Here is a 23,513-nt window from a genome sequence, read left to right on the forward strand (position 1 = left end):
GTTAATCCAACTAAAACACAAGTGTATGGCTGCCTTCACTCAACGCTGATCTATTATTACATTCCCAAACACTGGAATACCTCTTAAGTTCTTCGGATACCTTCCATAAGCAGGACCTTTTCCTCGGAAAACTACAAATCCCAGAAGGCTGCCGGCGCAGCCCAGTGGGCACGCTCACTTTTTCAGAGCCCCGAATTACGCTGTGGGCTTGGGAGCTACAGCGACGCAGCTTGCTCGGAGTGCCAGTTCCAGTTCGATCCGGAGGCTCTACCCCGGACTTGGCAACGCCTCACGGCCTTTACTGAAACTTTGGCCCCAAAGAGCGACAGCGTAGCCTTTAACATTCCCCATCCTGCCCGACTTCCTCCCCTCTAAGGACAACCTCCTCCGGTCACGTGAAATACCTCTCGTGCGTGACTGGTTGCCGAGGTACAGAACCTAAAAGCTACGTTTTGGAAGCTTCCGTGCTGCTGGTTAAATGGCACATTTTGGCTGCTTGCGTCAATCCTTCGCGACTCAGGTGAAACTGGTAGTGCTGAAAGAGGCACCCACCATCCTCAGTTAGGTCACTGGGGGAAATGCCTGGCTTGCCACCGACTACAAGGTAAAAGGTGAGGAAGAATACTGTTTTTTACGTGTTGGCTGTTAGCGCTTGTTTGGTAACCTTTGCCACGAGACGAACATTTGGCTTTGTTTCCTCCCGGGCGATGACCGTGGGAGCGAGTGTGTGTTTTTACCTGTGTGTAGGACTAAATGGGGTGGGGAAGACCGCTAGGGCTTGGGGGCGCTTGGCTGAGAAGGAAGGGCAGGGGGCGCAGCCCTATCTGAAGGCCAGGTGCGGGTGAGCCAGGTGTGACAGCCACGTGCGAATGTCGCTGCGGGGGCCTTGGAGCCTGGTGATCTTGCTCCCAGTGCTCCCCGCGCTGGGCACCACAGTCGGGAGACGGGACTGAGGTCAGTAGCTAGCCCTGGGGCTTTGGTGGGTGCACAGAGTTGCTCTGGATGCGCCCTGGCGGAACTAGCGAGCTATTGCGTAGTTCGGTAATGGCGCGGAGGCGCTGGCTACGCTGCGTCTCCTTTTCCTGCTCTGCCTTTCCTTTCCGCCGCCACACAGGCTGGTCCGTTGCTGTGAAGTAGCTGGTATGGGCGCGTGGTTCCTGAACCTTGGCTCTTGGCATCGCCCGTTTGGCGACACGCGGGGGCAGCGATGCCGAGGTGATGCCAGAGGACTTCAGTCCGACACAATTGGGCAGGATCGTCGTGTAACAACTTGTCTTTCTAACTTACGTTTTTCTTCCTTTCTCTCTTTTTTTTCTGTGCTTTGAGTGGCTTACCCCTGCCTGGCCTTTGCTGTCTCAATGTGGGACACATTCTAGAAAATTTCCGTTATTTTACTTACGGCAAGGAGTTTTCACTCCCTGGATACAAAAAAGTGGAGACCTCCTTAAGAATGGGAGAATCCACTAGTTCTGCGATCGGTTTGTAGAATCGGGGAACGGTCACGCGACGCCTGCGGATGCGCTCCTTAACGGTATGCTGTTTTCGGTATGCTGTTTTCGCAGCCCTGTTGCCGAGAATTGCAGACGAGGGCTTTGGAAATCCCGTTTCTTTTCCCATCACTTGAACATGTTAAAACATTCACTCCTGTATGAAATCATGAAATAATATTTTTCTAACATGTTTAATGAATTTCAGAAGGTCAAGTTTATAATTGAGCAAAGTGTCAAGAACTAGCTTTTTGGGGTCTGTTTCCAATGTTAGGTATTTTCAGGTATCAGTACAATGGGTTGCTAACTTCTCAGGGTCCACCCGACCCCGCCCCCAACTTCTCACTCTCCACACAAGAAAGATGTGCAGGAAAGATCCAGTATGTGCAGCACTGAAAGCGAAGTCGCAGATTCGAGCTAGAAATTCAAAATTGTCACTTTGTGTGGCAGTGATTTTAGAGATCCTTCCCCCAGGGAGAACTCTGATTAAAATTGTAACATAAGTTCTGCTTTATGCTCCTTCGGATGAGGATAGAAAGTGGTTGGATTAGGAACAGGGGTTTATTCAATTAGTGTTTTTAATGACCAGATTAGAAAGGTTAAGGTAATGACCCTTTGTGTTAATAGTTGGACATGAATAGTCTGAAAATGATAGCGTCTCAGCGGATTCATTTTTGTCTACCAACTGTACAGTTCTCTGCTTATGCTTTTCTGGGCATTTTTCTAGTTTTGATTTCTCATTTAACTGGGATTGAAACGTTAACAGGATAAGGTATTCATTTTGAATTTCTTTTCTTTCTTTTCTTTTTCTTTCTTTTCTTTTTCTTTCTTTTCTTTTCTTGTCTTGTCTTTTCTTTTCTTTTCTTTTCTTTTCTTTTCTTTTCTTCTTTTCTTTCTTTTCATTTCAAGTTGGGTGAATATCTGCTATCTGCAGAAGTCACTTTTAGGTACATTCTTTAATTTTTAAACTTTCTCACTGACTTGGGAAAAAAAATACTTCTCAAGGTAAACCTCTTTTCCTCTTTTTTCCCCTATATTTTCAGGAAGCAGAAATAATGTGTAATTATTCGGTTATTTTTTAAATTTGGGGCAGTTAAAACACAAGTGACTCCCTTGTTCCTCTGTTGAGACGATGGCTTTGATTGGGTTCTGTTATTACACAGTTACCTGTTTTTCCCTTGTTGTGTTTATCAGTGCTTATATATTTTGGGGTTCTGTTGGATGTATGTAAAGTTGTAATTGTTAATTTTTGTGGATTGACATTTTTGTCAAAATATGATGCTTTTGCCTTTTGTAACAATTTTTGCCTGAAAGCCGATTCTCATTTTAGCATTGCCCCTCTACCTTTCCTTTAGTTACTGTTTTTATGAAGTATCCTTTCCCCATGCTTTCATTTTCATACTGTTTGTGTCCTTGTATCTGAGTCTATTGTAGAAGACGGTTAGTTGGACTCTTCATTTTTAAAATCCATGTGTCGTACTTGGCCCCTTAATTAGAGAGTTTACTCCATTTACATTGAACGTAATTACTAACCGGGATGAATTTACTTCTGCTAACTATTTATTTATTTATTTATTTATTTATTTATTTATTTATTTATTTATGTATGTATGTATTTATTTATTTCTGCGTTTTATTATTTATTTATTTATTTATTTATTTATTTATTTCTGCTATTTTTTGTTTGGTATGAGTCTTTTTTCCTTCTGTTACTGCCTTCTTCTGTGTTTGTGTTTTTTTGTAGTGTAGAATTTTTTTTCCTCATTTCTTTTTGTGTATATTGGTTAGTTTTATAGTTGTTTTCTGGGTATTACAATTGGCCCCTTCAGTTTATAACGAATGAATTTGACTTACTACCAAGTTTGTTTCAGTAGTATACTGAAAGTCTGTTCATATACAGTTTTGCCATCTTCTTTGTTGTATTGTCTTAGATTACATCTTTATAGATGAAACATTTTTATTTTTGTTTGTAGTGTGTCTTTTAATCACCTAGGGGAAAAAAGAAGTTAAGAACAAAAATACAGTAATACTGGCTTTTGTGTTTATCTTACGTAGGTACCTTTAGTAGTTTATTGTTTTGTATGGCTTTGAGTTGATGTGTACTATCCTTTCATTTCTGTCTCATTTTCAAATGTCTCAAATCTGATCTTCATTTTCATTTTTTGTAGTGTGGGTCTGGTAATAAAGTATTCTCTCCTTCTCTTTTGCTTTGAATTTATTATCTCATTTACTTTTATTGAAGTGTGGTTGATGTACAATATTATATTATTTTCAGGCATACAGCATACTGATTCAGCATATTAATACATTATGAAATGATCGACAAACACAATTGCTCCACTTACCATTTGTCACCACCCCCCCAGCTTTTGTTTGTCTGGAGATGTTTAATGCCCTCTTTTGTTTTGAAGGACAGACTTTGAATTTATCGTATCTTAAGTTTGTTGAGCTCCTTGTATGTGTAGATTAATAGTTTTTATCAGATACGAGAAATTTTTTCACTTCTTATTGTCTCTTAGTGGCTGTTATTTTCTTCAAATATTTTTTTCTGCTCTTCTGTATTCACTTCCTCTTTAACTCCCATCATGTGTGTGCTGGTATGCCTACAGGTCTCTTAAGCATGTTGATTCTTTTCATTCTTCTTTCTCACACTTTTTCGTACGGTTTCTCACACTGTACCATTTCAGTTGACCTGACTTCCAGTGTACTGATTTTACTGCCTGCTAAAAACTCTGCTGTTGAATCTCTTTTTCATGAGTTTTTCATTTCAGTTACTGTACTTTTTGGGTCTGGAATTTCTGTTTGTGGTTCTTTTTCTGACTTTTATTTACTGATGCTGTTATTTTGTACATACATTGTTTTCCCGATTTAGCACTTTGTCCATATAAATTTTATTTTATTTTTTTTATGTTTATTTTTGAGAGAGAGAGAGAGAGAGAGAGAGGGAGAGAGAGAGAGAGACAGACAGACCATGAGCAGGGCAGAGGCAGAGAGAAGGAGACTCAGAATCTGAAGCAGGCTCCAGACACCGAGGAGTCAGCCCAGAACCTGACGCGGGGCTTGAACCCATGACCTGAGGTCATGACCTGAGCTGAAGCTGGCCGCTCGACTGACTGAGCCACCCAAGCACCCCACACATTTTATTATTTTTAAAACGTTCTCAGTAACATATTTACACCAGCAGGTAATTCAAAACATGCATGTAATTAGTTCAACACCAAGGTTTCCTAAGGGACATTTTCTCTTACTTTGTTTTATTCCTGTGATTTGCCCATAGTTCCGTGTTTCTTTGCACACACTATAATTTTTTGTTGGCAACTAAGTGTGGCGAATGTTACTATCAAACAAAAGCAAATTCTGATTTGGTAAGAAGACACCTTATTTAAAGAGACCGGTGCAATATGGAGAACATTCTGATTGTAGAAATCTGAAAGTATCTCAGTCAGAGAGTGGCTTTTCTTTTATTGGGAGGGTAAGCAAGATTAGTAAAAACTTTTTCAGGGGAAATGAGCAAGCAAAGAAAGTGAGCATGTGGCATGATGGGCTGTGTGTCTCAGCTCTTACTTGGGGTGACTTCTTAATAGGGGGAATAATCTGTATTTTAGTGCTTACTCATGGGTAAGCCTGAAATTAGGGGTGTGTGGAATGGAAAGAAGGCTGACTAAACTTTGGTCAAGAGAAGGCAGTGAGTAAGAAATGCGCAGTTGTGAGTACTGAACTGTGGATACCAGAATCTTTCCCCCACTAGCTAGGGTTCTTGCTGCTTGTGATAGATTATAGTTGTTTGTTCAGTTAACTTTTTATGGTTTCTTTATGGAGAGCTGTTTTGCAAAAATAATATATACTTTGTATGGTCTTGGAAGTCATCTGTTTTAGATAATGATATGAAAGATACTTCCTTGAAAGCTGGGAGTGACAAAAACAAAAACCAAACTCAGTCTTTACAAGTGGGTTTCATTTAGGGAACTCCGTTAACGCTTGGCTAGGCCATTTAAAACTTGCCTTAGCGCATACTTCCTCCTTGAACACAGCAAGATGTAAAACCTTAGGATCTTTAAGGTCTTTTCTGAGCATATCCTGCTCTTACATATGTCTGGGCTTCTGGATTCTCTGGTATACCTGGAGGCTTTTCAAAGCTCTGTTCCGTCTATCTTTCTTCTCCAACCTTCTCATTTTTAGGTTGTTTGCCTTACCTGTTATTCTTAGCCCAGAATGGTGGCTGTGGCTGTTACTACAGCTTTGGCACTCGGAGGCTATACCAGCCCAAGGGAGTTCGTTTTGAGAGTAGCAGAATAAAGGCTCCTTTGGAGCCACTGTATGGGTCAAAACCCATCATCAGTGCTCTTAAGAACAAGGTTTCTATTAGCCACTCTGCCACCGGCAGACGACACCAGGAATGCTAGCCGCTTTCAAGCTGTGGTTAGTGTATGTTAGGCAGGTAATTATAAAGTCACTCTGTCCTCTTACAGATGTGCAGTAGCTGCTTTCTTCATTTAGCCCTCCCCTGGTGGGTGTGTTGATTATATTCCAGACTTCTAAGGAAAAAAAAAAAAAAAGGGAATTTGGACAGTTTTGGGGAGCTTAATCATTGCCTTAGTGTAGGAATGGTTTTATGGAAAACCTGCCTCATTATTTTCAGTCATGTCCCTCCCTCTTGCATAAGCTTAATTTTGTAAGGTGGTGGTATCCAGATAACACACTTAGTTAATTTTTTTTTTTTTTAACTTGGTTAGGTGAAATAGCTCCTAATGAATTATCTATAGTTAGCATACAATTGTGATTGTCTAGAGTTATCTGTAGACTATCTAGAATTGATACATAATTGTATAATTGACAGTGCAAATGACAGACCTTGCTTCAGGGACGCTTGTTGTTTATGTAAAGTAGAGTTTAAAGTAATGTCCCAAATAAATTCCTTTTCCTCCTTTTTCTTCTTACCTCTCCTTTTCCCCATGGTCCCAATATGATTATAAGTACCTTTCAGATAATCAAATGGGTGTGACTGTATTTAAAACATCTAAAGCATATACCAATTTAACGTTGGTATTCAGCAGCATTAAAGAGAGTAGATACAGATACTAGGTGACCTTTAGTATCCATTCAGACCCAGAGATTATACTTTTGTGGTTTTATCCATGTCCTAGTTGAATTTATGTTGGTAGTTACGACCGTGTAAATTCTGCTCTTTGATGGAAAAGATTTACCAGATAACCAATGTGGTCTCCCTGTGCTACCACAATACTTTTGTTAATGTTTATGGTCTTGGGAATTGATTTTAATTCTGTTTCCAGAATGCCCCTCCCGTCTTCCCACTTTCCACCGCTTAACCTGCTGTAAGCAATATTTACTTGTTATGATGACATTTTTTCTACTTCTGTAAGGTAGACTGGTGTGGTGGGGAATAAGAGCTTCTAGAATTTATGCCATAGAACATCATTTCTTCTTTAAGAAATGTTGTTGTGTTAACATGTGGTAAGAGAAAAAAATTTCTGAAACCTGTGGGTATATTATCCTGCAGAAGGAACTCCCCACTTATGATTAAGTAGTGTGCTGAGATGGGGAGATTGTTCTGGATTATTTGGGTAGGTGGGCTCGGTGTAAACACAAGCATCCTTATAATAGGAAAACAGGAGTGTGAGACTCAGAGAAGGAGATGTGGGCAGGTATCAGAGAGAGATCTGAAGAATCTGCTGCAGACTTTGAAGGTGGAGAAAGGAGTGGTCTCTAGAACTTGGAAAAGGTGTGAAAACAATCTCCTTGAGAGCCTCGAGAAGGAGGCCTGAGAGCTTCTGATCTTCATAACTGTAAGATGATAAATGTGAATTTTTAATGCATTAGGTTGATAGTAACTTGTTAACAACAGTAATAAGAAGCTAACATAGCATGCATCTTACAGAATTCCTCATTCACAAATTATTACAGTAGTTCCGCAGTGGGCCAGCAGTTTATATTCATCATAGCAAATTTTCTCACAACTCTATAAGGTAGGTACTGTCCATCCAGTTTACAGATGAGGTAACAAGTGTTTAGCTCTCACCATGGCTGCACAGGATGTGGTAAGTGCTATGTTAAAATATCGGGCTCTTTTGGCTCTAAGACCATTATCTGTTCCATATGTCTCATGCTCTCTCTTATTAGCACAGTCCTCAGTTGTTAAGGGTACAAAGGGCAAAGCCTTCTTGCTGAGTGTGAGCAAATGTTGGTGGCAAGTAAATGAGTAATAGTTTTACTAAATGAAAATAAATTTAATTAAGGGTGGGATGTGATTAGGAAGTGTCAGAAATCTCGTGAGATCTAGAGACCAGGTGGATTGTGAACCGTCTAGGCTTCATACCTGTGGTTTCACTCATCTGAGCCCCACCTGGACGTTAGATACAGATTTGGAGGTATGGGTGCACTGGAATTCTCGGAAAAAGCACCTCAAAGTGTAACTTAGGTAAATTACAGGTTGACCATTGTTTGAAGTGTGAAGTAGAGAGACCCATTCATTGTAAGTTCTGTTGAAGAAAGTCCACAATTGTGTGTTAACAAATGCTAAAGTGGTCTGGGACAGTAGGACAAATAAAAAAAGCATTGATGTTTCAAAATGGCATGATGATTGGTCCACATGGAGCTGGAGAAAGGTGGCTTCAGAAAATTGGGACACAGATGATGCACTTGGCTAACCCATAAGAGTAGAGGACCATCTTATATTTTAGGACTCTCTGGCTTTAAAGATGCTAGTTGTGTGACTCAACCCCTGCCACTCTGCAAAATAGGTCAGGTCCAAGCATATTTCAGTGGACGTTAAAATCTTTGGATTCCTGATTATTTGGCTGCCGATATCAATGTAGATTTGTACCTGTATCTCTCAGAGTACAAATAGTCATTGAATTATATATAGTTAGAGCTAGAAGTGGTTTTTAGCTCATCGTAGTTTTATAGACAAAACAGCCACAGGTATGAAATCTGAAATATATAACCCTCTGTGATTGTTTTAAAAGGCAAAGTACTTAGTCTAATATATACTGTCATTTTAGAATTCGTCTATAAGGAATCTACTAGTATGTATACTACTAGCATGGAGATTATAAAACTAGAAACTCTGTACGACCCTTTTCATAACAGACCGTTTGCCAAACTATTTTGGTCAATTTTGGCTTCTTCAGTGCTGCAGAAAATTAGATTTCTTCATCCCTATATTTAGCACTTATATTTCTTCTCCCAGATGCTTTGCCTGCCAGCAGGAAGTATTTGTAGTAACTCCTACGAAGTTATTTTGTCCATGTATTATTGCCTACCAGAGCTCAATTACCACTTTCAGGAGAACTTACTCTTCAGGATGTGATAGGTCATAATGATAATGCATTTTTATTTGTCCATATCTTTGGTTCTTGTACACGGACAGACTTCTTAAAATTGCTCATCACCGAGACTGTTCATTATACCTGCCTGGAAAGGATTTCTGAGTATTGAATGAGGGATTATACCACTGTTCCAGATGGTTTAATCAGAGCAGTGAAGAGCAAGGGGAAATGCTTAGGATTCACTTTTCCTCACCTCCTATTTGGATTATCCTGGCTTGGTAATGCCAGTCACTTAAAAAAATAAATATAACTTACTTACAAGTTACAGTTGACCAAGAAGGAAGTGGTTGGTCCTGTTGTCCCACGTAGTGCCAGGGCATTTTCCCTAAAATTGGATTTGCCAGATCATTTGTAAGGTACAAATTCTTCTTAGATTATGTTTTTATTTCCTGCCATCTTCTTGTGTGTGTCCTTATTTACACCTGAGGGCGGCAGTTCTTAATTTCTTCGGCCTAAGAAGTTATCTAAATATTACTTAATTTTATTTTTAAAACTCCTTAAAAAGCACCAAGGACTCCAGTTTGGAGTCTACAGTGCTACCAAAAAATTTTAATGGGTCCTGTGAAAACCCAATGCTGTATTTCATGGTTCAGATGGATCCTATACCTTTCAGTCATCTCGTAATGCATTGTCATGTGGTCCCTGACGTACATTCTTCTTCCAAATGTTGTTATCCAATATTAGGCAATCATACTTGCTGATATCATTATCCCTCTCAGCAGAAAAGCCATTATGTACTGGGAAGCTGCTGGAGTCATGGTGACCGACTGAAATTATCCAAAATTCTGATTTGCGTTTGAAAGTTTGAAGTCTTCCCATTGCGACAAATTCTGTTGTTTATCCTGACGGGCTTATTTCATTCATTTTCTAGAAAATATCGGGCAGATACCCAAACCTGAAAAATCATGGTAACTAGAAACTGTGGAGGGCCAGAGATTTTACTTTACTTGCAAACTGATAACTTGGCAGTATTTTATGAATACGGGGAGAAACCTCGAGACAAAAGAAGAGTTTTTTACAATTGCATTTACCTGAGGGCCCGCATGCACGCACCTGTCTCCTGAGCCTGGTGGTGTAAAGAGAAGCAGATGATGTTTGCATTTCAGAAGAGTAATGCTAGGTTTAGGGGATCTGACTCGTTAATAATGGGCAGTGTGGTGGGAGGAACAGTGCCTGCTCAAGGACGCCCATGTCTTCAGCAGGACTCATGAATGACCTCATTGTCCAAAGGGACTTGGCAAAGATGCGGCGGCATAGATTAGGATATTGAGGGAGTCTTCGGATGGGCCCAGTGAAACTGCTAGGATCCTTGCAAAGGAAAGACGGGGAGAGGAGTCGGTGGTGAGGTGGCGGGGGTGGGGGGGGGGGGGGGTGGGGGGAGGGGGGCGGGAGGAGGCATTATGTATGAGGCTTAACTTGCTATTACTGGCTTTGAACATGCAAAAAAGGGCCACGAGCCAAAGAACACAGGTAGCCCCCAGAAAAGACAAGGGAATGGATTCTCCCACAGAGCCTCAAGAAGGGATATAAGATAATAAATGAGCCACTGAGTTTGTGGCCCTTTGTTACAGCAGCAACTGGAAACATAGGCAGTAAGCAAATCTGCCCATTGCTTTAGAAGTCAATGCCATTCTTATTTTTTTCCCCAGGGCATCCTTGAAAAGATAGTCTGAAACAAAGACAGGAGGTGTGTCGTGTCTCTGCCCACAAGAGAGGCAGAAACACTGTCATAGGCTCTGGTGAATCTTCTGTTGGGTGCCCATTGGCCACACTTGTTCAGTCTGACCAGCATAGCCCAGGACCAGATTTTTCCAGTCTGTCTCATAGGATACTATCAACAGGACTCCAAGCATGAGGAAGAGCCCAAGTGGCAGGATTAACTTCGACCCTGCCCTGCTGTAACTGGCTGAGGAAGTCTCACAGACCGTCAGAAAGCCAGATGGCTTTCTTCCGTGGGGCCCGGTGTTGACCTTTCCACTGGCCTGAGGCATGGCAAGATACACTCACAAGTGGTCCGCAAGAAAGAGGTCTAGGGCAATTTTGTCATCATTAATAACTCTGGCCAGGGAGTTGAGACTCCCTTGAAGCCATTCGTTGATCATTTCAACTAAATTTGTGGACAGATTTCAGACTGCCTTTGGTTCGTGAATGACTTCCATTGTGGGGATAAAACTACCTGCGCTGTGGGCATAAACCCACCTACGTGTGGAGTTAGTTGTTCTCGGGTGGGTTCCTGCAAGGAACCAAAGCTAGCGTCATTTTGGAGAGCACTTCACAGTTGTCTGAGGGCTACATGAGTACTAGTGGTATTTAAACACTTCAACACTTGATGATCTGTTATGACTTAAACACTTGGTGATCCATTATGACCACCGCTAAGATAGACGACGCTTGAGGGACACAAATTAGTGCACAACTTCCATGAAAGACGAGGCACACATGGTACCTTTGGAAAGAAAGTGTTGTTTATGATTTTGGAGCTTCCCAGGGAGGACTTCAATCAGTGTCCCCAAGTGGCACAAGTTCAGAGTGCTTGACAGCATAACTCCCTAGAGAGCCGGTGAGTCTTAGAGTTTGCAGGTAAGTAATTGAATTATATCCCCTTTTTGAATGGCCTGCCTGAGGCCAGTCCATGCAGTTTGTCCTTCTGTCCATGACATCGGGAGGGTGGCATTTTTCTGCCCCTGGAATGAGCTGGTGATGCCTAAGAGGAATGAAGGCAGGGCAGACACTCAGTGAGGTACACATGTATTTTATTTGGGAGGTGCAGGTTCGGGGACATCCCCTGCTAGCTACATCCATTTAAATTGCAGTCAAATTGTCATGAGCTGTCTGGCTGGAAGGCACATTCAGCAGTGTGTCCAGTCCAAGGAGCTCTTCCTTCCCCCCCACCCCCAGCACCCCTTCGCCTAACCCGTTCCTGCCTCAGTGCGTACATTTTGGTAACTGCCGCAAAAATATCTCCGGTATTTCCAGGAGATACATCTTTACCTTTTGTCCGGTCATCCCCTACTTGTGGCAGTCCTTTTGTCCAGAAAGGTTAGGTACTTCAGGGCTGAGGTAAGTTGTATAAACGGCACAGAGATGCATTCTCTCCTCTTTGACCGGTGTGGACTATCACCCTAGGGATATCCCTTGGGCATTGTACTCAACAATGTACGCCATCATCCTTGTGATCTAGGACCATGTCAGTCCCACAAGAGACTCCAGGTAGCTGATGCAACGTTTGAGTCCTCTAGGCCCCATTTGGTACCTGGAGGGTGTTCCCCCTGGGTGACTCGGTTTTACTGTCGGGGGAATGAGGCAAGCATCAGCCTAAGAATGCTATGGTCAGGATTCTTTGAATTTCTTCTGCCGCATTGGCCCCGATGATGATTACCCGGGAGGAGACAGAGGGGATGATCCCTTTCTGGGGGCAGCTGCATTCACTGGCCCAACTCGCATTTCCAAGGTGTGTAGATAAGGACAAGGTGGGGAGGTAATATTAGGAACCCAGCATGGAGCCCATTGTGGGGCTTGCACTCATGACCCTGAGATGAAGAAGACCTGCGCTGAGACCAGGAAGTTGGAGGCTTAACTGACTGAGCTACCCTGGCACCTGTTGGGAGTCTTGTTGAGATGGCTTTTGAGGGGCAGTCCTAACTCCCAGTAATACTACGTGCCTATGGATGATGGGGGAACGTGGGTGGTACAAGGGGTACCTGGACTGTCGCTGCATTCTTAGTGGGTCTTTGATAAGAGGTGTGCCACTGTCAGATCACAGGTCATCTGTAGGAGGTGATCACAGGATCGATTAGGGCAAGGGCTTCGTTGCTGTGGTGAGAGTCAGCTGATCAGAGTGGAGTGGCAACCCCACAACCTGAAAAGGAGGTAGCCGTGGGGTACCCGAGACCAGTAGCCCTGGCAATAGTTCAAAGGTCAGCGGTACTCAAACTTCCAGCAGGAGGTACACTCAGTGCCCTGTGTGCTGTGGCCTTCCCAATCTGGAGACAACTGGGTCAACTCTCAGCCTGTGTCACAAGCCTAGCATACAATGGTAACGTCTGCATCAGAAACAGAATGTTTTACTTTGTGCCCAGTCTACGATGGTGGTGTACATGTTGCCATGATCCGTGCAGTCGGTGAGCGTAATTCAGCCTGTAGCAAAGGCGGCAGTCCGGGTGGTGCAGGCTTGATCCGCAGCTTGCTTTCACTCTCACCATGGGCATCTACGTGAATAACCCAGATGATTCATTTAGTGGGTTTGATTGATTTCCCCATTTCGTGGTGCTAAAGAGGAGGTCCTTAATCTACCAGTCTGTCTTTTTTTTCTAAGTTGAAGACCAAGTAGTGAGCCGTAACAAGTCTTACCGGGGAGAGATAAGGTATAGGCCAGAGCAGCAGAGCAGCAGGAGTTACCTTGAATTCACTCCGCCTAACGCAGCAGCCATGTCCATTCTTGGTTCTTCATAATTTGTGCTGAGGCAAAACAGCGAGCACAGCCAGCTGCGGCCATTCGGCTTCATTGTAACCAGGTCACCGGGTAAACTGGAGATTTGGAGAGGAAACCGGAATTTGGAGAGCCCCTCTGAATCCCACTGGGCCAGTGGCTTTGCTTCAGGCAACAGACCTCCAGAATGACAGCAAACACTTCTTTGTGTAAAGTAGAGGTGGGACTTGGCTGACTAAGTCCTCGAGTCGGCCATTTCAGTTTGTTACATGAAACCTGTTGGGCTTTTCCTACATTGTTAGTCTTAAAAACTGAGTTCACCCACCCCGAAAGGAGAATATCAGGCCAGAGAGTCAGGAGAGCATCTTGGAATAAGTCTTCAGCGTTTGCAGGAGCCCAGGGACAAGATAATTGGTGCTTTTCAAAAGGATGCACCGGGTATGTGAGGTAGGCTTGCCCATTGCTTGCCTTATCACAGAGACTTGTAACATAAAGGAGTCATTAGGATTTGTGGACGCCAAAAGCACTTATTTGTGGGTTTCCCAAATGACAGAATCCCCACTGGCAGCATATTACGCTTTATATCCGATGTATACATGTATTTGTAGAGTAATCTGAAGCATACATTCAGATTAGGGCAGCGCAGTAACAGTACATTGAATAAGCCCATGGCTGATTGTCTCACTTCCTTGATCTGTGAAGTGTGCCCCAAATGCCATCGGTGGAACAGACTCAGATGGGGGCAGTGACTTCAGTAGCTGTTTCCAAACAGAGACATAAAAGTTTGAGTCCCTCTGTTGTCCACGGTACACCAGCATGCTGGGATGCATGCGTATGGCCTTTGGCTTCCGTTGGGGGATGGGGAATCCTTACTCCCGACCCTAGCCATCCTCCTCCTTAAGGTGGCTAAAGTCAGGGTACACAGGAAGAAATCAGAGGACGTGAAGAGGGAGAGGGTGGCCCCACATCAGTACACAAGACATGTTTCCACTTGCTTTTGAACGGCGTAGGCAGGCTGTTGATAACTTTGCTTTCACACGTTAGCTCTCACTTCTACATGAAGGCCAGGCGGATGCCAGAACTTTTGAAAAGCCTGTATCATCATCTCATTTCCCAGTTTCTCTCTCCTCTAGCTTTTCTCTCTCTCTCGCTTCCTTTTTCCTGATTGTTGTTCCATACACCCAGCCGCTGAAGTCAATACTTGTGGCTGGGATGTTTGTATCCAGAGCATCCTGGGAAGCTACCTCAGTCTTGGGACAGCTCTCCCCAAAGTAAAACAGAGGCAAACCTACGTACACGGTTCTCAGAGACCTGCCAGAAAGGGTTGACTGGGACCACGATCCTTTGAAAATAATGTCTGCGTTGTTCCCTCTGGCACTAAGAGTGTGGGCTGCCGCCTCCATGGTCACTGTTGACGTAGGGTATAGGGAATGGTTGGTGGGAAGTTTAAAATCCCACAGTGCTCTCTCCTGCTGCAAGACAGCTGCTTTTTCATTCGCTCAGCCTTCCGTTTGGGTTATAAGTTTTATTTTGTGTTTGTGTTGTAAGTTTTGAGAAGGTCCCAGAGTTCTGCAGAAGTTGATTCTGGTGGATTCTGCCAGCATGTTACTTGCTGGAGGGACAGAGCCTCGGGGTTTTCTATTCTACCATTATGGTAGTCCTTCCCAACTCTTTGCCTCCTTTGATTCTAACTGGCATTGCTATTTTGCAAACAACTGTGAAAGGAGGGGGGAAAAAAACTGTGAAATGATGATGGGCCCACTGATTGTACCACATACGAAAAGTACACAGTATGTTTAGACATGAGCAATGTAGGATGGAAAACTGTATTCTTATGCACTGCATAGTTCCCCTTCCTTCACTACAATTGATTTAGCCCCTTCCATGGCCCTTTTTAAAATTTCTTTTTCCCCCTCTTCATTCTTTCTAGCTTGTGAGTGGCACGATGGATGAATCTAGAATTTGCAGGCTAGGCGTAAAAGCAGATAGGTTGTGTGACTCTCAGTCGAACGATACTCTTCAGCACCAAGACTCAAATTGTGCTGGCGCAAGTAGCAGGCATTCCTTGCAAGAGGATGAAGACAGTAACTTTATAAGAAAGAACAGGAATTTGGTGAACCCAGTGTACTGCACGCAAGAGTCAAGAATGGAGCCTCCTGGGCCAGATGGTGGAAGAGATCCTTCTGATGATCAGCAAGATGCACAGTGCAACAGGAACAAAGGAAAAACCTTAGGTAATAATTTCTGCTCAGTGCTTGGACATTTTCACACGCTACTCATTTTACCTAGCCTTTCTGCAGCACAGGTAATGACAGAACATAGTCTGTTTTAAGTCTGTCTTAAGATGTGGTTAGGTGAAAACACACCTCTGTGTTCTTGGAACAGGTTGGCAGTTACAATCAGGATGAGAATATGACGAGGTAGGAAGCCTGGTCATAGGAATCACATTATTTCTCTGCAAATAATCAAGAATTGTTTTTTGGGGGAAAAAGTTTGTGGCCTTTGGGCAGCAGTGCTGTTGTTTTGCCCCATATTTAACCCTTTAAATGAATGGAGTGGAGTGGAGTGGAAATCTGACCAGTAATTACTGCGAGACCTCTGTATGTGCTCAGTTTATCTAAAAGACTCTTCACTAAAATTTGGAAACGGTATATGTTTTCTGTGGCTTAGAAGGCAGGCTCACAAGAATGCTTTTCAGGGTGTGCTTTCTCCCTCCTGCTCTGTTAGTTTGACAGGTTAGGGCTTAGAATGTGGTATGTTACATTTGAGGAATAAAATCTAAAACGCCTACTTGGCCTTACGGGTTGCTTCTCAATTTTTAAAATTCCTACTGTACGTAACGTTTACGTGGTTTGATTTGCATGAGTTCTGTACCTGCCTATAACTTGGAATTTTTAAAAATCCGCTTTTGAGCACCCTGTAGGACTTTAACATTACAGGAATATGAGAAGGATTTAAAATTCCTCGCCAACAAGACAGCTGTCTTCAGAACCCATCACTCCACCAATGTGTGTAAATTATAGCTTCAGGTTAAAATTGTTAAATAGTTTTAGATGGTTACAGTTTAAAACCTTCATACAATTAGAGTTTACATGGACGGTTACTTCTTACACATTCGGTAATTGTATTCCCTCTGTATTTGTCCTTGAACAGACTGAGAAATGGTTTCACTGCGGAAATTGTGTGTGCTGTCATAGCAGAGTATTTTTTGAAGTCAGCCTGTTCCTCCTCCTCTTTCCCATGCATAGTTGTTTGTAAAATATTAAAGTTATTTAACTTAATTTAAGTTATTAAATTTAAGACAACTATCAAAGTTGTCTTCAGATTTTTAAAATGAAACGTCCTACATACAAGAGGGAACAATTCAGAAAATAAAAAGGTACCTACCCGCAGGGTACAGGATGAGGCGTATCACTTAGTTTGAAGCACCCTTTGCTTGCCCCCACTTACCTCAGCTACCGCTTCTCCCTGGCACAGTTATTCTTCTCTGTTAAAAAAAAAATTTTTTTTTAACGTTTATTTATTTTTGACAGAGAGAGAGAGAGAGAGACAGAGCATGAGCAGGGGAGGGGCAGAGAGAGAGGGAGACACAGAATCCCAAGCAGGCTCCAGGCTCTGAGCTGTCAGCACAGAGCCCGACGCGGGGCTCGAACTCACGGACCGCGAGATCATGACCTGAGCCGAAGTCAGACGCTCAACCGACTGAGCCACCCAGGCGCCCCATCCCTGGCACAGTTATTAAAGTATCCTTGTAAAACTCCCCAAGGAAAGAGCTATTTTTTTTTTTTTTCACTTCTTTTTCTTGGCCCTAATCTTGATTAGCACCCAGAGTATCCTTGGTAAATCACCAGGAAACAGTCATTAAGTCACATTGGTCACTGGAAAAGGTGTGTGTCCCTGTGGATTATGTGCGCTTTAGGTAGTCTTAAACTTCCTTGAATACTTGTAGTTGGCTAGCAGAAAGCTTTTGAAGACATTCCGACCCTTTGTAGAATGTCTTAATTTGGAACCAGTGGCTAAGTTAGAGTACTTACACTTTCATTCAGTGGTGTTCTTACAGTGTCAGTGCCAAATAGCTGACCACTAGTAGTGTTAGTTATTAAGTGAAGCGATGTGGGGCAGGGAGGAGGCTGACCCCTTCTAATCAAGAATTTGAAAATAGTTTCACTGATTTCCTGGTGAGCCTGTATCTAATGTCCCCTTAAATCATAATCTGGATAGCTGAACATAATTTTTATGTAGAATTGACAGATTGGATTAATTTTATCCTTCTGGTACTTTTTTTTCCTCCATTCCTTTTGGACCATCAGGAAAAGAAGTGTTACTATTGATGCAAGCCTTAAACACTCTTTCAACTCCAGAGGAGAAGCTGGCAGCTCTCTGTAAGACATATGCTGATCTTGTGAGTATTAAGGGTGCAAAGCCCGTATAAAATATAACGAAAGGTGCATGTGCCTGATAAGCTTATGAGATGTGATTTTGATATGGTTTTAAATGTAAAGTTGTTTTTCATTACAAAATTGAGGGTAAGAATCTAATTCCTTGAGACTTAGGTTGATTGTATGGCCTCATTTTATGGTATGCTTAGATACAGCATTTTACTAGTCTCTGGGATGTGGAATAGCTTTCCTAAAACTCAGTCAGCTCTGGCATTCCTAGGTCAGCATTTCCCTCATACGTTTAGATGCCTGACAGTTGTGAGGATATGATTTTCTATATGTAGATTAAGCAATTGTAGAACCTGAAACACGGTTAGATTCAAAAGTGTTTAACCATTTGACTGAAGCTGAGTGTTGTGAAGTAGTGTAGTAAAACAGTACTATTTCTCAGGAAAATATTTCCTTAGCATCCACTATATGCCAGGCACTGTATTTTTATTTTTATTGTTATTTTTTTAATTTTCTATTTTTATTGCATCTTCCAAAGAAACTGACTTGTATAAAGAGTTTGTTCTGGTCTGTGGCCCATGTTATTTCAAGTAGCATTCACCTTGGGTATATGGAAACATTCTCAACAAGGAAACCCTGCCATCAGTTTAAAAGTGAAGAATGCAGGGGGGGGCGGGGGGGGCGGCGGTGCACCTGGGTGGCTCAGTCGGTTGGGCGTCTGACTTCAGCTCAGGTCATGATCTCACGGTCCGTGGGTTCGAGCCCCGCGTCGGGCTCTGTGCTGACAGCTCAGAGCCTGGAGTCTGCCTCGGGTTCTATGTCTCCCCCTCCCTCTGTCCCTCCCATGCTCGTGCTCTGTCTCTGTCTCTGTCTGTTTCTCACTAATACATACATGTTAAAAAAAAAAAAAAGTTAAAAAAAAGTGAAGAATGGGATAGGACATTTTGAAGAATCGTGGCAGGAATGTTTTAGAAGTGTTGGTTCCAAGGTAAATGCGGCAATTCTCGTGGGTTGTGAGGTGTCTATGTGAATTACCAGTGATGAATTTTGTCCATTCACATCTGTTTGAAAGCATCTGCTCTGTAGCATACACGTTACTCTTTTCTGAATAACTGACTCTAAGTATAGAGCTGGAACAGTTGTACTTACTACCGCTCCAAGTGGCACAAGTATACCCCACTTAGCAACCTGGCACCTTCTGAAAATTGTGGAGAAGCAGGAATGGCCTAGAGCGTCTCTGAATGGCCTACACACGGTCCAGATGCAAAGATGGCAGCAATCAGAGTTGTTGGGGATTGCCACGTCAGGAAAGGCAAGAGCTACACATCTGCTCTGGGAAACAGCCAGATGGAAGCTTCTGCTTCTGGTCCTACAGAACTGCATATATTTGCGTATTTTAAAATGTGTTACCTGGGGCTGTACTCCAATTAGTACAGATCTCAGTGCTCACTGAGATCCGCCTACATTGGGACCCCAACAGGTCTTGGCACACTGAACATGCGTGTTTATGAAGGGCAAAATAGGCCATTGACAATCCTGAAGGTTTGAGAGACAACCAAGACCTAGGGCATTGCTGAACTCCGCGGTTCCTCTTACCCAAGGCATCCCCTCAAAACTGGGAGGGGTGACTGCCTCAACTGTTGCATAGAAACAGACACAGGGAGTCCGGAAAAATGAAGAAAGAGTGGAGTGTGTTCCAACAGAAACACCAAGATACAACCTCGGGAAAACAAACAAACAAACAAACAAACAAACAAACAAAGCCTTAATGAAACAGAACAGGTAATTTCTCTGTTAAGTGTCCCAAGTGGTGGTCATGAAGGTGCTCACCAAACCTGAGAGAAGAATGGATGAGAACAGTGAGCGCTTTAACAAAGAGATCGAAAATACAAAAGAAAAGAAAAAAGAAAAAAAGCCAAAGAGAAGTGGTCGAGCAGTGGAATACAATTAACTGAACTGAAAAATACACCAGAGAGTTTCAACAGCAGACCAAGTGAGGTAGAAGAAAGGGTCGGTAAACTTTTTGGCAAAAGCAGTGGAGCTCACCATCAGAGAGCAAAGAGAAAATGGGAAAAAAGTGAAGATAGCTAAAGGGACTTACAGGACAACATCAAGTGGAGAACCAAGTGAGAAAGAGGAAGAAAATTTACTTAAAAAATAGCTGAAAACCCCCCCTAACCCGGGGAAGGAAACAGACCTTGAGATCCAGGAAGCACAGACCTTGAGATTCAGGAAGCACAGTTCCAAATATTATGAACCCAAAGACATCCACACTGAGACACACTGTACTTAAAACGTTAAAAGTTGAAGACAAAGATTATTATAAAGCAGCAAGGGAACAAAACCAAAACCAAAACCAAACCAACCCAATTTACATACAAGGGAACCCTGTTAGCCTATCAGCAGGTATTTCAGCAGAAACTGCAGGCCAGAGTCAGTGACATGATATACTCAAAGTTCTGAAAGGAAACAAACAGAACACTTGTGACTAACTAAGAATACCCACCAGGCTAACGCTGTTATTCAGAAGTGAAGGAGAGGTAAAGGATATCCTGGAGACGTGAAATCTAAAACTGTAAAAGGAAGTCCTTCAGACTGAAAAGAAAGGACACCAATCAGCAACACAACGTGGAAGTGTAAATCATACTGCTCACGGTGAAAGGCTATAAAGGCAGGAGCTTCATCACTTCAAACCTCGTTTGAAAGTTAAAAGGGAAAAGTGGTAAAACTAACCATAACTACAATAATCACGGAGAGAACACACACGATAGAAGGGTTTTTTTTTTGAATGTGCCATAACATCCCGAAACATGAGCAAAGAATTAAAATGTAGAGCTTTAGAATGCATCCTAACTTAAGCTGTTACAACACAAAATAGACACACACACACACACACACACACACACACACACACACACACACACACGATGTCATGCGGGAGCCTCTTGGTAATCACAAGACAAAAATCTGTGGTAGATAACCAAAAGACGTTGAGAAAGGAATGTAAGCATACCACTTAAGAAACTCCTCAAACCCCAGAGAGCTGGACAAGAGGAAAAGAAACAGAGTAACTGCAAAACAGCCGGCAGCGAGTACAGACCTATCCATAACTACTCCAAGTGTAAAAGGACTAAATCGTGTAATCAAAAAAACATAGTGATTGAATGGACTTGGAAAACAACAGTCATCTATATGCTGCCTGTGAGAGAATGACTTACGATGGAAGGATGCACACAGACCACAAGTGAAGGTATGGGAAAAGACATCCCATGCTTATGAAAACCAGAACAAAGCTGGGGTACCTATGGTCACATCAGACAAAATAACCTGACAAATAAAAACTGTGTAAGAACAAAGAAGGGCATATCATAATGAAAAATCCGTCAGTCCAGCAGAGGACCTAACATGTTTATATATCTATGGACCCAACATAGGAGCGCCCACATAGAGAACACAAACATTAACAGACCTAAAGGGAGAAATAGATACGTATACAATGACAGTAGGGGGCTTTCATACCCTATTTACATCGATGGACCAATCATCCAGACAGAAAATCAGTAAGGGAATATTGACCTTAAACAACACAATAGAACAGGCAGACTTAAAAGCTATATACAGAACATTGCATCCCAAAGCAACAGAACACACCTTCTTTCAAGTGCTCAAGGAACTTTCTCCAGAATAGATCCCATTAGGCCACAGCCTTGCCAATATTTGTTGTTTTCTGTTTGTGTAATAAGAGCCATCGTAATGGTTGTGCGATGGTGTCTTACTCGGTGGTTTTGTTTGCTTTCTGTAATGATTAGTGATAGTGTGCATCTCTTATGTGCTTATTGGCGATGTGTTGGTCAGCTCTGGAGACATGTCTATTCAGGTCTTTTGCCCATCTTTAAATTGGGTTGTTATTTTGTTCTTGTGCTTTAGGAACTGCCTATAAGTTGTGGATGTTAATATCTTATGATACGTAATTTCACCATACTTTCTTCTGTTCTGTCACTTGCCTTTTCACTCCCTTAATGGTATTCTCTGATGCACAACATATTCAATTTTCATGAAGTCAAGCTATTTTTTTTTTCCCTTTCTGTGCTTTTGGCGTCAGTCCAAGAATCCCTGTCAACTACAATGGCATGAAGCATTTCCCCAAGTTTTCTTCTAAGACATTTACAGGTTTAGGTCTGACATGTAAATCGGGATCCATTTTTTTTTCCACCAAGAGACATTTGGGATATAGGTTTTAAGATTTTTCCAAATACTTGCCCCTTGGTTTTCTCTTTCTTTTCTTTTCTTCTCTTTGCTTGGCTTGGCTTGGCTTGGCTTGGCTTGGCTTTTCTTCTCTTTTCTCTTCTTTTTTTTTTTTTTCTTCTTTCATTTTTTTCTTTTCTCTCTCTCTCCCCTTCCTTCCTCCCTCCCTCCCTCCTCCCTCCCTCCCTCCTCCCTCCTTCCCTTCTTTCTTTCTTCCCTCCCTGCCTCCCTCCCTGCCTCCCTCCCTGCCTCCCTCCCTCCCTCCCTCCCTACCCCTGTCCCTCCCTCCCTCCCTCCCTCCCTCCCTCCCTCCCTCCCTCCCTCCCTCCCTTCCTTCCAGTCCTCCTCCGTTCCTTCTTTCCTTGCTTCCTTCTCTCTCCCTTCTTTCATTTCTGCCTTGCTTCCTTTTATCTTTGTTTCCATCTTTCTTCCCTTCCCTTCTCTCCCCTCCCCTCCCCTCCTGTCCCCTACCTCCGCCCTGTCCACTCCCCTCCCCTACCTTTCCTTCCCTTCTTTCTCCCATGGCTTCCCTTCTATCCTCCCTCCCTTCTTTCTCTCTCTTCTTTCTTTCCTTCCTCCCTCCCTCCCGTCTTCCCTCCCTCCCTCCCTCCCTCCCTCCCTCCCTCCCTCCCTGCCTCCCTCCTTTCCTTCTTTCTTTCTCAAAATTTGTGTGTGGTTGCAACATGGGATTCAGGTGTACAACATAGCGAATTTGACACATTTATACATCAGGTTATGCTCACCACAAGTGTGCCAGGATAGCTCCATCTATCCCATTACATCGCTATTACAACATCACTAGCTCCATCTGTCCCATTACATCGCTGTTACATCATTGACTGTGCTCCGAATACTGTGCCTTTGATTCTTGAGACTGACTCGTTCCGTAACTGGAGGCCTGTATCTCCCACTCCCTTCCACCCATTTTGTCCATTCTGCCGCTTCCTCCCCTCTGGCAACCATCAGTTTCTTCTCTGTGTATGGGTCTGATTCTGCATTTTCTTTGCTTATTTCATTGTTTTATTTTTGATTCCCCTTAGGAGTGAAATCATTTCTATTTGCCTTTCTCAGTCTGACTTCTTGTCAGTTAGCAGTACACCCTCCAGGTCCCACCATGTTGTTGCAGATGGCACGATCTCTTCCTTTTCTGTAATTTTGCATTGTGCAGGTGCATGTTTTTCTTATCCATTTGTCTTAGGTTGCTCTCATAAACAGTGTGGCCAGAAACATCGGGGGACATGTATCTTTTCGGATTAAGGTTTCATTTTCTTTCTTTGGAGGTAAATACCTCCAAAAGGTCGTGGAATTACCAACTCACATGGTAATCCTGTTTTTAATGTGTTTGAGGAAGCTCCATACTCTTTCCAAAGAGTATGACTGTACCAGTTTGGATTCCCACCAGCACTGCAAGAGTGTTCTTTTCCTCCATGTTCTTACCAACACATGTCGTTTCTTATGTTTTGGATTTTAGCCTTTGGGACACGTATCAGCCCCTAATCTCGTTGTGTTGATTTTCACTTCCTTGAAGATGAGTGAGTTTGAACATCTTCTCATGTGTCTGTTGGCCATCTGCGTGTGTTTTTACACGGGAAAAAAGAACATCTGAACAAGCACTCTG

General features: G+C 42.8%; 1 protein-coding gene across 5 annotated transcripts in view; it reads left to right on the top strand.

Moving 5' to 3' along the window:
* The first annotated feature begins 247 nt into the window (after positions 1 to 247).
* The window catches only part of LOC122212877 (gamma-taxilin-like), a 131,304-nt gene continuing 108,038 nt past the window's right edge, over positions 248 to 23,513 (top strand). For 3 of the 5 annotated variants that reach the window (XM_042926853.1, XM_042926854.1, XM_042926855.1), the window contains exons 1-3: positions 248 to 611; positions 15,193 to 15,496; positions 17,573 to 17,664. In XM_042926853.1, coding sequence (XP_042782787.1) covers positions 15,208 to 15,496; positions 17,573 to 17,664 — 381 coding nt within the window. In that variant the 5' untranslated portion in view covers positions 248 to 611; positions 15,193 to 15,207. The remainder of the gene's footprint in view (positions 612 to 15,192; positions 15,497 to 17,572; positions 17,665 to 23,513) is intronic. The other 2 variants (XR_006199343.1, XM_042926856.1) reach the window with 1 other exon arrangement.

Source organism: Panthera leo, assembly GCF_018350215.1.
Source record: "Panthera leo isolate Ple1 chromosome Y unlocalized genomic scaffold, P.leo_Ple1_pat1.1 chrY_random_Un_scaffold_84, whole genome shotgun sequence".
NCBI lineage: Eukaryota > Metazoa > Chordata > Mammalia > Carnivora > Felidae > Panthera > Panthera leo.